Genomic DNA, 15,779 nt, shown 5'->3' with positions numbered 1-15,779 from the left:
TTTCTATTTTACAACGCCGAAGACGACCTCTGGCAGTCGTTTTGTGCAATATGGCGCAACGATGTTGCCACCTGCATGTGCTGTGTGCGAGAAGTGCGCATGATGGTAAAACGTGCAAACCAACCATAATAGTGCGTGCATGCTTCTTTGTATTGTATATGAAAAAGATATTCTACTGTAAGTCAAACTATTTTTGCAAACAAATTTATAAAAAAGAATTTTTAAATTACTAAATACAATATGTTTATTTTATTGAAACACAATTCATATTTGTTATAATTGTTAAACATCACGACACAGGGTGTCATCTTTTCACAAAGTATTTATTTTAGAAAACATTTCATGATCATAAAAAAGAAATATTTCTGTTGCATTAATTTTTAATTAAATAAAACATGTATATATATGTATATAATTTCGTCATTATCAAATGTATTTCATCATAAGGTGTATATGATAATTAACGAAATACATGTTTTATTTAATATATTTTTCTATAAGTATTGCACTGTTTACGTGATTACAGCCGAATCTACTGGAGAACCTTCTTGGTAAAATACTTAAAGTAAAAAGAATTATTCATTTAAATAATTAAATGTAACTAACTGTAAGAAAATTGATTTCTAAAAATTGATTATTTGAATTTACAAATTATTTTGATTGTATAATATATTGTATCAAATTTGTTTTTAATTAAATTAATATTGAAATAGATTTAATTAATTTATTTTTTTTTTTAATTATGTATATTTTAAAATAAATTATTTAGTTTCCTTACATTAATTAAATTAAATTACCTTAAAATATTTGGCAAAATTCGCTATAGTTTAGTTAAAACTTCGCGTCATCGATAAAAATGCAAATTTTTTCTTTATGAAAATCATTTTTAATCAAAATATGCATACGGACTTTAGACATTTTTGACGTTTTTTTCTGTTCCTTTTCTTCTTTTTGGCACTCAATAGTCAAGATTAAGTATTTAATTGTTTTAAAACCCCGAATACAGTTTTTCAAACTGAATATAAACGGAATATAAATTTTCAGTTATTTTAAATAATACTGTTGCATGAAAGAGCGCCGGGAGGCACTTATTTTCTCTCGTTTATCTCGGCATTTGAACGAAGTAATAATTTGCATTCTCTCATTCATTTCATTCTTCCTCTCATTTATTAAAGAAATTTGTGCTCACGGAAAGTCTCCGATCAGTGCGACGGAAGTGCTGATGCTAAACACCACTTTCCGCTTGTACAAAATTACAATTTCAGTTTTTGGAGAAAGTGGTAATATATTTAAAGTAAATATTTATTATAATTGACAAATGACAATTCGTGTTCAAGCTTCAACTGTTGTCAATAATTGGTGGTATATTTTTAAAAGAAAAATTGATGTGATAAAAAAAATTGTATTCAATATCTGTTGCATTTAATATCTTTGCATCTGTGTGTGATTGCTTGGAGTCTGTGTTTAGTGCCGCATAAGTTTGAATACATTTTATAAGTTACATTTTAGCGTTTTTGTGCCACTACATTAGCAAACTTTGGAGGCAGCGGTAAAACGGTAGTAAGCAGATTTGCCAACCACACAAAACCCTAATGCCGTTATCTTATCAAAAAATAAACGTACGAATTCCAATATAATGATATCCGACATTAGGCCAAATGAATTGTTTTTACAGACAAGGCTCATTCTTTAACAATTATTCGCTAAACTCGAGTCAGTCAAGTCAGTTGTGAGCGCACGGTGTATATTTATATATGTATATTATCAATAACACAAATAAGACATTTGTATTTCGAGCGGTAAAACAAAAGAAGAGTACACAAACAAATAAATAAAGTGAATTGTAAGCGCGCCGCGAGAAAGAAAATACCGGTGAGCATTACTCACATATTAAATAAATAATCCGTGAGTAACTTCATTTCTATGAATCTACAAGCGAGTGCACAATGTTTTTAAAGTTGTAGTAGCTGCTTGGTTTTTTAATTAATTAAACGTGTATAACGCACCGCTATTGTGTGTGCGGATATTTAAGTGGATAGTTCTTGTACGTTTGGCAAGTGTAGTGCAAATGCAGTGTATATATGTATGCATGTATGTTAGATAATTTGTTATTGTTTGTTCTCTCTTCCACGGTCTATAATATTTGCAACAAGATGAAAAAAATGCTCACTTGATTTAATTAAACAAATATTCGACACATACATACATATATATATGTATATATTTAGTGCATATGTAAATGAATTTTTGGTTAGCTGAACCAGCAAAGCAAGTTTAACAAAGTAATAAGTTAATCTGCGCGTTTGAAGATCATCGCACAAGTGAAGCAATGAATAGACAGACATATGAGTGCAAATTGTTTAAATCAATATTAATACAAATGTATATTTTTTAAATACATGTGCACATACATATATAAATATATTCTTATTCATACTACGCTGACGCCTAAATCGCTTAGGCAATAATTTAGTATGGAGTTTTCTGAGAAACCATGTGAAAGAGTTTTATTGAATTCACTGATAAGAGTGTTCGCGCGAAAATAATTATTTGTGATGTCATATTAGATACATAAATACCTACATACTTATCTACGTGTGTAAGCGTTTTTAGTTTGAATTTATTGAAACCAAACAGTCAACAGTCAAAGTGTAACTTACTTCTTTCCGCATATAAATACATAACAACTGCTTTTACATTCATTTCAGGGTAATGTAATCATGTACGATTTACTGATACGTACACTTGTGATAGTAGCCTGCATAGTTGAGTGTTGGAGCTTCAATAGCATATTATCACAAACGGCCATAAATGGAACAAACGATACGCTTTCAAAGTTCATGTAAGTTAACAAAAAAATTTATCACTAAATCGCGCACTTGTAGCGATTTGTAGCAACAAAATTAGCATGTTTAATTTTTAACTTAAATTCAAAATTGAGTAATGCATAGTACCCGTCATAATACACTAATTAAGTATTCATAAGCATAAATTCAAAAAAAAATATATATATTATTTTATGTGTGCAAATACAAATGTAGGTATGATCCAGCAGCAGGCCATAAATTCTAATTTTATTTGTGACCCGCCCATAAAATTTGTTAACAGCTCTAAAGTATTCAAAATATTTACAGAAGTTGTGATTTACGCGATATACAATACAGTAGCAAGCAATAAATATTGTAGTAATTTAAAAATATTTAAAATACAATTTAAAAAAAATTAAAAAAATTTAAAAAAATAGATATTGCCGGAGGGATATTTAAAGGAAAATGCATCTACATAAATGGCTATTAATTAATAGTAACCTTAATGACAAGGTTATTTTTCGTTTGCATGCTTGAATTTGGTTCTTTATATTGCATAATAAGTAATCAACTTTATTAGACGTCTTATATAGTCTTAGATTGCAAGAAGATATCTAGTATATATAACAAGAATATGGCCAAAAATTTGATGATAATAATGAGATATAGAATTTCTTTCAATTATGAGCAATGTTACACTCTTTTTCGATGTCATTTTCTAAATGGCACGTTGGGCCTGGTTATCAGTGGATTTTTATAGACTGCAACAATGCAGTTTTCCAATGAGATTGAGTGAGATTAATTGGTTTAAAAGAGAATTACATAATTTTATTTTAAGCACCGTTTATTGTCTTGTCTAACTGTTTTGTAGAACCATTAGAATGCATAAAAATGCCATATAATATTTTTAATTCGAGCCATTGCCTCATTTCTTTTTTACCTCAATGCGTGTGCATTCATTAAATTCTTAAGAATATAACTCATTCTATATAGTTACATATACGTACATACATACATATGTGTCACCAAATATGAGTGGGGATATCCAATAAGTTTCTTATGGTCAATGCACTTTGGGGGTGAAGTACACAGGAGTACAGTATCTCTTCTTTAAGTGTTCCACTTACATGGTTTTCATTTTAAGAACGTGACCGATAAGAAAACGGAATTTCCAGCATATAATTGAAATCAGCTGATGGATTTTTCTGTATAATTAGTAAGATATATGTAAAGGGTGATTTTTTAAGAGCTTGATAACTTTTTAAAAAAAAAAAACGCATAAAATTTGCAAAATCTCATCGGTTCTTTATTTGAAACGTTAGATTGGTTCATGACATTTACTTTTTGAAGATAATTTCATTTAAATGTTGACCGCGGCTGCGTCTTAGGTGGTCCATTCGGAAAGTCCAATTTTGGGCAACTTTTTCGAGCATTTCGGCCGGAATAGCCCGAATTTCTTCGGAAATGTTGTCTTCCAAAGCTGGAATAGTTGCTGGCTTATTTCTGTAGACTTTAGACTTGACGTAGCCCCACAAAAAATAGTCTAAAGGCGTTAAATCGCATGATCTTAGTGGCCAACTTACGGGTCCATTTCTTGAGATGAATTGTTCTCCGAAGTTTTCCCTCAAAATGGCCATAGAATCGCGAGCTGTGTGGCATGTAGCGCCATCTTGTTGAAACCACATGTCAACCAAGTTCAGTTCTTCCATTTTTGGCAACAAAAAGTTTGTTAGCATCGAACGATAGCGATCGCCATTCACCGTAACGTTGCGTCCAACAGCATCTTTGAAAAAATACGGTCCAATGATTCCACCAGCGTACAAACCACACCAAACAGTGCATTTTTCGGGATGCATGGGCAGTTCTTGAACGGCTTCTGGTTGCTCTTCACCCCAAATGCGGCAATTTTGCTTATTTACGTAGCCATTCAACCAGAAATGAGCCTCATCGCTGAACAAAATTTGTCGATAAACACATTTCGAACCGAACACTGATTTTGGTAATAAAATTCAATGATTTGCAAGCGTTGCTCGTTAGTAAGTCTATTCATGATGAAATGTCAAAGCATACTGAGCATCTTTCTCTTTGACACCATGTCTGAAATCCCACGTGATCTGTCAAATACTAATGCATGAAAATCCTAACCTCAAAAAAATCACCCGTTATATACAAATTTCATATAGGAAAATGAACTTATTAAAAATCTTGTACATATCTGTGAGGTAATATCATATAAATACATACTAGAACCGTAAACTGGAGAAAAATGTCATGAAAGCAAGCTGTAAGCACTGGAGTAATATTTAAGTTAATATACTATGTTAATAAAAAAAATTCAGGTTCACTTATCCAGGGAATACTGCATATGGGTTTGTTCACAATTAATAATAACTGGTCATCGTTGAACTCAAACATATCAGAATGAATTTACGAATTTCCCCAAGTGCAATGTGAATTTTTTGTCTTTTGTCTTGAATTATGTCGACATAATTATATTATGTGCGATCGATTTGGTAGAGAACAATGTTAGAATACTATATTTATACTCTCGCAACAAAATTGCTAAGAGAGTATTATAGTTTTGTTCACATAACGGTTGTTTGTAACACCAAAAACAAAACGAGTTAGATATAGGGTTATATATACTAAAGTGATCAGGGTGAGGAGTGGAGTTCAAATCCGGATGTCTGTCTGTAAGTCCGTCCTTCCGTCTGTACAGCTTGCACTTGAGTAAAAATTAAGATATCTTGATGAAACTTGGCACACTTGTTTCTTGGCACCATGGGAAGGTTGTTTTCTAAAATGGGCAAAATCGGACCACTGCCACGCCCACAAAATGGCGAAAACCGAAAACGTAAAGTACCATAACTAAGCCATAAATAAAGCTATGGAAATAAAATTTGGTACAAAGGATTGTTCTAAGAAGGTGCATATTTGGATGTAATTTTTTTGGAAAAGTGGGCATGGCCCCGCCCCCTACTAAGTTGTTTATATATTGTTGTTTATACATGTCTCGTAAACTGCTAAAGCTATATCAACGAAATTCTCAGGAGTCGTTTTCTTCGGGCATTTCCTTATATATTCCAAAAATGGTGGATATCAGATTATAACCACGCCCACCTTCCATACAAAGGTTATGTTGAAAACGACTAAAAATGCTTTTATTCAGTAAGGAAAATCACCATAAACCTTAAATTTCAATATGACGAATATGTGGGTCAAAATGTCTATTATATAATATTAAATAAATTAATTGCGAGAGTATAAAATGTTCGGTCACAACCGAACTTAGCCCTTCCCTACTTGTTTTTCATTAAAGTTAGAACATCAGTGTTTTTTTTTAGAACATTTAAATCCTTCCTCAAGGTCTTGGACTACATTAGTATAATCCTCGAAAGTCGGTTATGCAAAATCAGTATGGACCCAGAGTCATTTCCGGCCATATCTCAGCGGCATATCTCAAAGGAATTCATAGAATGTTTGCTGACGCTATAACAAGACATGTAGTAGTAACGGGAAGTAAATAATTTTTCGAAGCCTTATAATTAGATTCGCCTTAAGCAGCAATAGTTAGCATCAAAATATGTAGAAGAAATCCTTTACAAGTAACTGCGTAGGTCTAGTAATTTTTAGTTAATTTTATTCTTTCTACATTTAAGACCCACCCTAATGTGTAAATTATGTGAACGTTCTCACAACTAAAATTTTTCTATTCATTTATCACGTACAGTCTCAACTAACAAATATGCATTGATTTCTTTATGGCAGAAATTCCATTGAGTCCGCGGCAGCTGATGAAGCTTTAAATTACAGCACATCTACAGAAATCTCGTTAGAGAGTCCTAAAAATGCGGCTTTACCAGAGGATTGCTCGCAGCGCACTAAGAAAGCCGTGCAGCCGGTGAATACGAAAAATTCACGTCTAAGAAAATGCTGTCCGCATGGCGAGGGTTTGAGCGTATTTCGTGAAAATCAAACCGACGATTTCTGCGATTCGACAAATTTCAAATTTGAGCCCAGTATTATAGGCGTTGCGCTATATGACAACTGCATTGAAGATGAAGAGATAGCGGTTAATTTGCAAGTTGAAATTGGAAATCCCTGCAATTCGTAAGTAAAAAAATAATAATTTAATACTTTTAAAATTATGAAAAAATATTGTTTTTTAGTTCTCTGATATACAACGATGAAGATGATACATTCTTTGTGCTGCAAGACGGTTCTCTACTCATTATGGACAAGTATGGCAATGACAGTTATACTGTGGAAAAATTCTATTGTCTCGATATGGATAATGTGTCGGGCATTACCTATGCCATAACTTGTATAACCGCAATTGAAGAGCACTTGAAGCGTGGACAGATCATAGCCATTGCTGCTTTAATGCTCGTCTCCATACCGTGCTTGCTGATTGTCAGTTATACACATATAAGACTGAAGGAGTTGCGTTCGGTACACGGACTATGTCTGAGCTCTTTGTCCTTATGCCTAGCTTTAGGCTATTTCCTGCACTCTTTGGTGCATATTTTCAAAATTGATTCCATGAATATCGGTTATGTTATACAGTTTCTAATGCTATCCTACTTCATATGGTTCTTCTGCCTCTGTTGGAATGTATTGGTCAATATTTGGTAAGCCAAAAAAATGTATAAAATGTATTTACAAAGTCTCTGTATTAAAGCAAATTATTATTGTATGATAGGTATCGCATTCCGGTAAATAAGCGCGCCTCGAAGATGGTGGTGTGGTCTGTATTTGCTGGGCATTCGCTGATCTGCTACAGTGTCGCGGGCTTACTGGTGGCATTGACTATACACAAGGGACTTCCTGGTATGCCATCCTACTTCATGCAGGGCTTAACGGCATGTAAGGCACACAAATGTGTTGTATTTAAAATGCAATAAGTTGAAATAGAACGGTTAATTAAAACAAATTAATAACTGCTAACTTTTGATTGAAAGAACTAGAAGTGAATTAATAGCGAAACGTTTAAATAAATATTTCATCAAAGAATTTTATGAATTAATTAATTTTGATAAAAATAACTTGAAAAAGATTGACTATTTAATTACAAAATTAATTTTCATTGAAATAGCCTTCACGTCCATTTATTAAATTTAATTCAATTGATAATTGATTTAAATTGCATGAAATTAATTTATTATAAAAAAAATAAATATTAAAAAAAACATAATTACCATTTAATTAAAAATAATAATATTTTTAATTGAAATAACGTCCACTTTCATTTATTAAATTTAATAAAAGTGATTCATTTAAATTTCATAAAATTAATTTATACCTAATTTGACTTAACAGTTTTAAAAAAGTCAAGTAAATACGAAAAGAATATTTAAAAATAAAAAAAAATTATACAAAGCACACTAAATTAATTATTGATAAAAAATATAACTATTTATTTCATATTTTCTACTTTACAGCCATTCGCGAGTCGCAACGTTACTTTATACCGCCTGTATCGACGTTTCTCTTCTTGTCATTTATCGTAATGATGATATCATTCTTCGGTTTCCAAAAATTAAAGAAACAGAAGACAGAGGCTGCCGCCAAGAACAGTACGAATGGCACGACACATCCAAATGTAACACCCGAAATTGATGAAATGAAGTATGAGGAAGTGAAGAAAGAGTAAGTTTGCCAAAACAAGCTTTAGTACATATTAATTTTAGAAATAATTATTTATTATTATTTTTTTTTTATTAACAGCGCCAAATGCATAAGCTTTCTGGGTGTTATATTAATTGTATCATGGCTATTGGAGATAGTTACATTCTATTCACCCGGTCCAGAAGCGTATCTTATGGTCATGGAAATGGTCAACGGCCTACAAGGTGTGTTCATAATGCTGATATTCGTCGTGGTACGACGTAGGCGTACAGTTATTTTGAGATGGTGGTACGATAGGGGGTCACACAATGTTGAGGATGTCGAACTTGAGGCGATGAATAAATAAATAAAATTTCGAATTTGTGCGCTCAAATAAAAATAGTATATAGGGATATATATAAATACTGACATATTTATGTATATTATTTACATGTAAAGACCATAATAGTGCTTAATTTTGTTTTAATTTAATAAACTATAATAATTTTAAGTAAATCAAATGCCTAAATGAAAATTATTAAACACATTAAATATAATCTAAGGCCGAAATGTATTCTCTCTCTAAACACTCGTTTTAACCTTTGTTCGAACCGAAACCCTTTGCTGTTATTTGCTCATTTTAAATAAACATCATTTGATAACAAATATTTGATTTTTGAATTATGTTTTGCATTTCATAGTTCTCTTTTTAAAGCAAACATATTCAATAAAATAGAGGAAGTGCTGTGGCATTCGTTAGAAGTTTTAAAATTCAGCTGGATCCGGTTGTATAAACCGGATTTGTTCAAAAAGTTTAGTATTAGGCACACATATGTACATATGAACATATATATATATTAGCTTATTCAAGTGCTACGTTTCTTTTGATTTTTTTAACATAGAATTTCAAGCAGTAAATTTTGAGTTACTCTGTGTCAAGTATAAACTGACATTTAGACATATTTAGAATTTGAAAAAAGTGTATTAATATTTCAAAATTCGAACGGATATTATTTCTGCGCAATTCTGTTTGGAAATCACAATTTCTTTAGGCTGAGAATACTGTTTGTGTATTTTATTCTAATTGGAATCCATTTTTTTTACTTTTGCCCAATGGGAAAGTGCTAGAACCTGACAACATTGAAAAATAAAAGTAGTTTTCTACTACGTTTTTCACTAATATTGCCACAAAATGTTAACCCTGCAGGTGTGACTATGATATATACAAAATTTTCCATCGATTTTAAAACGAAAGTGTAAAAACAAGCGAAAATGTAAAAATTTGATAATTTGCAAATGTAATTAAATTAACTGGTTATAATTTAATGAGCAATGCATTCATACGGTATGATAATTGCGTACGAAACAAATTAGGAGAACAAATGAAAATCCATATTGCAGAAGTTGAAAGTGGTGGAAACAGTGGAATACCGATAAAGGCAATACGAATACAGCAATTAGATTTGGTACACATCATCTACTATTGGAATTTATGGGCACTCTTGTTGTTAAACGAAAGATGAAAATCGCCTTTAGTTGGTGTTAGCGAATTAGCTGGTGCCCTAAAAAATGCCGAGGGTAAACAACGCACACGCAAAGGACACCAATGGTTCCAATATCAATGTAGCAACGAAAGTACGAAAGAATGCCATCAAGACAGAGGTGGAGAGTCCAGGTGAACAACATGTTTTCCACAGAAAATCGGAAAGGAGAAGAGTGGCACGAGATATATTTTTGGTTTTCGAAGAGCAACCTTGCCGGCGGGTACGTGGAGGTGCTAACAAAAAGAAAACAGCGCAAAAACCAAAATTTGGGCATTTGATGGTTGAGGATCCAAGTCGTCCAGCTAAAGGACTCTTACGTGACATTAAGAATGAACCAAAATGTTATCTTAGCGATGAATGTACAACCATCACTGCGCCAACAACTGCAACTGCAAAAAAAGTAGCAACAAAAGAAAAAAAGAATACACCAAAGGTGAATAGCCGAATAGAAAGTAAACCAATAGTAGTAACAGAAAATGTACCAAAAGTACCAGAACCTACTAACGAAATCAAAAATGATGATCCTGTAGCGCGTGTCAATCCAATATTTTTATGGGTTAAACAAGATGACACACGTATTGTGGAAGTGCGCTGTGAGGATTATGATAAAAGAAACCGTATACGTATAAAAAAGACTTCAAATGGTTGGCGTTCAATACCGCGTACTGACCCAACTACATCAAAGATTGTTAAAATCTTGCAAACACCACTGTTAAAAGTCAAACGTGAATTATATGAAAATAATTTATTCCAGAAATGTAATGAAAATATTTGCGCAAATATAAGTAGGCAAAATACAACAGATGTCAGTGAAAAGCAAAGCTTTATATCGGATAATATTGAAGATAATGTGCCGGCTTGTATAAAAAATGCGATTTCTGAAACAGTGATTAGTAAAGAAGAGGTGCAAGTTGGAAATAGTGCAAAGGTGAGACATAAGAATAAAAAAGTGAAAAGTAAGAAGAATGGCAAACGAGGAAAAAAATCAGCTAAATTAAATATTCCAAAAACCGAAGTACATCAAGATGATATTCCAGAAATTATTAACGTTAATAATTTTGACAACCATTTGGTTAGTCAAAATGAAGAATGTGCAGCGCAAATTGAGCAAATGATACAATCAAACACGGAGACAATACCCAACTTCAATGAAGTGTGTGTCAATAACCATAATAGTATAATAGAGAATAATAGTGTTGTCAACAAGTTGGATGAACTACCAGCTTCTCATGTTGACTTAAAAGAACCACCAGTTGCAGCTGAAAATGATAAAGAGTCTTTATCAGATGTACAAGTGCAGGCTGATTTAAATGAAAAAGTTATAGAAACTGTAACTGAAACAGAAACATATCAACATCATACCACGCATTTGCAGCTGTGTCCGATAACAGGTCTCTTCCTGCCCACAATAATTTGCGAAAGTGACAATGAGGGAGAAACCACAGACGTCGCGACCAAAGGCTGCGATGTGAATGCTTTTAATACGAATTTTTTGCCCAAAGATATATTAGTGGATTTGGCCGATTGTGATGAAGACGATAATAATGTTGAAACTGGCGAAAAGTTACAAGCGTTGAATTCACATTATGCTATACATTTAGATGCTGACACCAAAAACCTTAAAGATCTACTGGATGATGCTGACTTAATGCAGCATTGCAGCGATAATGCCAACAGTGATGCTGATATTATTGATTCCATAGTTAAACGAAGCTGTGAAAACAATTTAATCCAGGAGACTGAAACACTTAAGCAGCCTGATGTAGCGACAACATATAACACTACTCAATGTGAAGATATGCCACAAAAGGATTTATTAACCGACGCAATACCATTACATATAATTGATGAGTCGGTGCGTGATTCGCCAAAATGTTTGTCTTTCAATGAAGCTGGTGAAATTGAAGGACTGAACGGTGAATTATTTCAATCAAATAATTTTATGGATACTTATGAAAAAGACTCTAGCGTTGAAGAGGTAAGTTTGAGTGATGATGGTAAAAAAACTGAAAGTACGGAAGTAATGGCGCTATCATCGCCAATCGGGCTGAAAGACAAATTGTGCGACGATATGATACTTGATGAGGCACCAAAAGATTTAAGTTATAAAAAACGAGAAGAGGTTTGTCCACCATCAGAATCTCGTAGTCAATGTGCTGTAACGTCCAGTTCAGATGTCGTGAAATCACCACAACAAGGTGAACTACCCGCTATAGAAACAACATCAGAAGCAATCAAGAATCTAATATTGGAGCAATTTATTAAATTAAATGCATTTAATGCAATACCGACTCCAGTAACAAAACAACAGTCAGAGCCTATGAATCTTGGCAAGCCACATAGTGATATAAATATAAGAAATGATTGCAACGATTATGCTACATCTACGAATTATATTGAAACTGTTGTTATTGATGATAATAGTGATGAGGAGCCAATGAAGAAACGTGTCCGTAATACTGCAAAACTGAATAAAACGAATGTTATTGAAGAAACGGTTCAAGCGGTTCAAACGGTCGCACCGACGCCAACATTGATCGACAAGGATCCAGATCCACTTACACAGTTACAGCTACTTATTAGAAATACACAATGGAAAGTACCGGATCCAATACTTGTGCCAAAGGATAGGTTACGGGCAGTATTAGCATCACCAGCACGTGAAATACCACTTTTAATTACCACCAGACCAGAATTAAGACTACCAGAGGCATTTGCTTACCCCGAGATTATACAAAATCCCAACATATTGGTAATTTCGATGGCGCAATTAGAAGCTATATTGAAAAACGAAATGGAAATGGAAAAAAACAAAGAACAATGTGCTGTGCCAGAACCAGTTCATGAGTTGCCGCCTGAAAATACAAAGAAATTAAATACCATGCCCTGTACAAATACAAACAAGCCACTTATCGAGCCGAAAAGTGTGAAAGTTAAAGAAGCGCCATTGAATCCACCAGCGCCGCCTGCCAAGTGTTCACATGTCGAAACAAATTTGGCTTCCGATATAAATGCTGCAACGCTGGCCGTATTAAATCAAATGTTATGGTTGCCATATTTTGGGCAATTATCGCAGGAGTTTCTAAAAACATTAAAGAACCCACTAGGCGTGCAAAACAAATACGCGAGCATACTGCCACCGCTATACAATCACCATCTTGGTCTGCAACATTTGGATGAAATGTACAAGAATTACCTGAAGCAAATGACGGCCTTAAAGCACATAAGTGCCGCAGAGACACCTGTCAACAATGCGATGTCAAATTTTCCACTGCCACTCGGCGCATTCCAGCCCACTATGGAGACAGCGGTCTTTCAGAAAATGCTGCAACATCAAATGGCAAACTTTTTAAATATCAATCCTATGGCCCAAGCTGCTGATGCCAATGCAATGCAAACGCCAATTCAAAGAGGCATGGTTGGCAAAAGTCCACCACATGAAGTAAATGCCAATATTGAGCACATGCTTGGTGTTGAAGATAAGAAAACCAAAAACAACACAACTACAACGACGACGACAAATACAACTCCTGACATTAGCGGTTTAGTCGCTGCTGTTACCGAGAAGTCGCTTAGGCACAATAACAACAATGCGACATTAAGTTGTGATAACGCGATGACTGAAAGTGTGAACTATAATAAATACGCTTACATGCAAAAACAGGAAATTGATAATAAGCCACGTTTAACGTGCAAATCGCTTTCAAATCTATTAGAGCCAGAAAGTGTGCCGTCATCGCCGGCAGTTCCTGTGGTCAATCTGACCACAGATCACATACGCAATACGGCACATGAACTTGCCAATAACAATAGCCAAATTAACACAATCAACAATAAAGATACAACGGTAACCGTTGCACCAGCGCCGGTGGAAGTAATGCCTTTCAAAAGTGCGAAGCTAAATAAAGTTGCGAATGCAAGCTACAATGCCACGCATGAGCTAGCCAAACAGAGAAAACGCGTTATGAACTATACAGATGCGCCAGTGGTTGCAACGCCTGCGGCAGCTGCAGCCGCAACAACGGCAGCTTTAGAGGCACAAACGCCGAGTAGAAACGTCGTTGCTGACAACATCAATGTGGAGACCAATCAGGCATTGTGGCATCCACTGTTTGGAAGGTAAGTAACAAACGTCAATTTTATAGTCTATAGTCTATATAGCGGTTTTTAAATGTTTAACAAATTGTTTTAAATATTTCAGCAATGCGAAAACCGGCTACAGCAGTCCCTGGCAATGGACCACTGTGACGGCAACGGGTGAATGACATTCAAGGGGTCTCAAGGGACCCAACAACTATGAAAGTGAACTGAATGAGTTCTTTAATACCTCTAATAATGTGCATTATGCTGCCGCCAAAGCACAAAGCGCGCATACCAATCATATTCACAACAACAGCAGCAGCAGCAGCCACAATACCAACAACAGCACCACTAGCAGCAGCAGCAGTTGCAATGCGAAATCGAACGGTGGCAGCAACAACAATAACAATCACATCAGGAATAATGTTAGAACATGCATGACCACCAACACAACACATAACCCTATAGACGCTAGCAGCAGCAGCGGCGGCGGTATTGGTATCGGCAGCAACAGCAGTAGCAGTAGCAGTGGTAGTTGTAATACCGTTGGCAGTAACAATTATCAACACACGCTGCAACAACAGACAACAGCAGCCGCAGCGGCAGCAGCTGCGGTGGCAAGTGCGCGTGACAACCTGAGCAACGGTTATGCGAGTTTTAAGGAGCCTGAACGCTTTATGGAGCACAATTTTTGGCAAACACAAAAGAATGCTGCTGCTGCGGCAGCCGTCGCTGCTACGCATGCGACAAATCAATGGTCACTCAACAATAATCGCAATTATATGAGTAACCTTTCGCAAATCTCATATTCGAATAACAGTCAACCGAACCAAAGTTCATCGCCGTATGTGCAATTCAATCCTTACATGAACATGAATATGAACATGAACATGAATTTAAATATGAACATGAATCAGCGTTCATTTTTAAATAACGCCGCGCAAGCAACGGATAAAAATGCAATGCATTTAAATCATTTCGATAAGCATAATATGCGCTTTGGGGATTACGACTGTACATTGCGCTAAATAATACATAAATATATATATATATTCACATATATACTAAAAGAAATGAAACAAAGCGAACATCTCATAACAATTAAATTAGGAGGTATAAGCAAACACACACACACACATAAATAATAAATATCTCATTAAACTGTTGCGCAATGTACATGTTGGATATGGCCCCAATATAAAGAGCATTCAAACATACAACCATACATACACTTAACATAATATAAATAATTGCATACCCATTAGATACAAGTATAATATGTGGCAATTAAGTTGAGCGTAAAAATATCGAAATGTCTGCCAGCACATCATTATGACCAAAAACCGAGATGAGTACTGGCACAACACAATATACTAGAATATTTTGTTAGGCCTATTAATGTTCTTAAAAAGTAAACAAAACATATTTATGTAAACTTGATTAGTGAATTTGTTATCAGTAGTTTGTTACACCATATTGTTAATCGAAATCTATCATGATGCGTTAATATGTAATTGTATATAGAGTTTTTTTTTATCTAGATGTATTATCCTTTTTTAATAAAAAGCAACAAATGACTATGGTGACTATGTAAATTATTGTATGAGTACTTCTCTGATGATTTATTGATATTCTATATACTTATATAAAGCTTATGTGGTCTGTTAAAATTTATATAGCCAATAGGGACAGGCAAAAATAAGTGAAAAATCAAATAAAAATATTATTAAATTAAATAACA

General features: G+C 34.1%; 2 protein-coding genes across 10 annotated transcripts; both read left to right on the top strand.

The window, feature by feature from the left end:
- Positions 1–1,051: 1,051 nt before the first annotated feature.
- Positions 1,052–8,930, top strand: LOC105216712 (probable G-protein coupled receptor Mth-like 14). 9 transcript variants are annotated; one of them, XM_054230373.1, is made up of 7 exons: positions 1,052–1,123; positions 2,709–2,842; positions 6,576–6,917; positions 6,977–7,438; positions 7,510–7,673; positions 8,249–8,456; positions 8,535–8,930. In XM_054230373.1, exons 1-7 carry the CDS (start codon positions 1,067–1,069, stop codon positions 8,779–8,781), a joined length of 1,614 nt encoding a protein of 537 aa, XP_054086348.1. In that variant the 5' UTR covers positions 1,052–1,066; the 3' UTR covers positions 8,782–8,930. The 9 variants fall into 9 exon arrangements, with proteins under 9 accessions (XP_054086348.1, XP_011189667.2, XP_028899407.2 ...); XM_011191365.3 differs by lacking the exon at positions 1,052–1,123 and adding an exon at positions 1,156–1,280; XM_029043574.2 differs by lacking the exon at positions 1,052–1,123 and adding an exon at positions 1,207–1,294.
- Positions 8,931–9,616: 686 nt separating this feature from the next.
- Positions 9,617–14,286, top strand: LOC105216702 (uncharacterized). The gene is made up of 2 exons (XM_054230368.1): positions 9,617–14,077; positions 14,160–14,286. Exons 1-2 carry the CDS (start codon positions 9,984–9,986, stop codon positions 14,221–14,223), a joined length of 4,158 nt encoding a protein of 1,385 aa, XP_054086343.1. The 5' UTR covers positions 9,617–9,983; the 3' UTR covers positions 14,224–14,286.
- The last annotated feature ends 1,493 nt before the right edge of the window (positions 14,287–15,779 follow it).

This window comes from Zeugodacus cucurbitae, chromosome 4 (genome assembly GCF_028554725.1).
Source record: "Zeugodacus cucurbitae isolate PBARC_wt_2022May chromosome 4, idZeuCucr1.2, whole genome shotgun sequence".
In the NCBI taxonomy this organism is placed as follows: Eukaryota; Metazoa; Arthropoda; class Insecta; order Diptera; family Tephritidae; genus Zeugodacus; species Zeugodacus cucurbitae.
The sequence above is the reverse complement of the archived record's forward strand: the minus strand, read 5'-3'. Positions and strand labels throughout refer to the sequence as shown.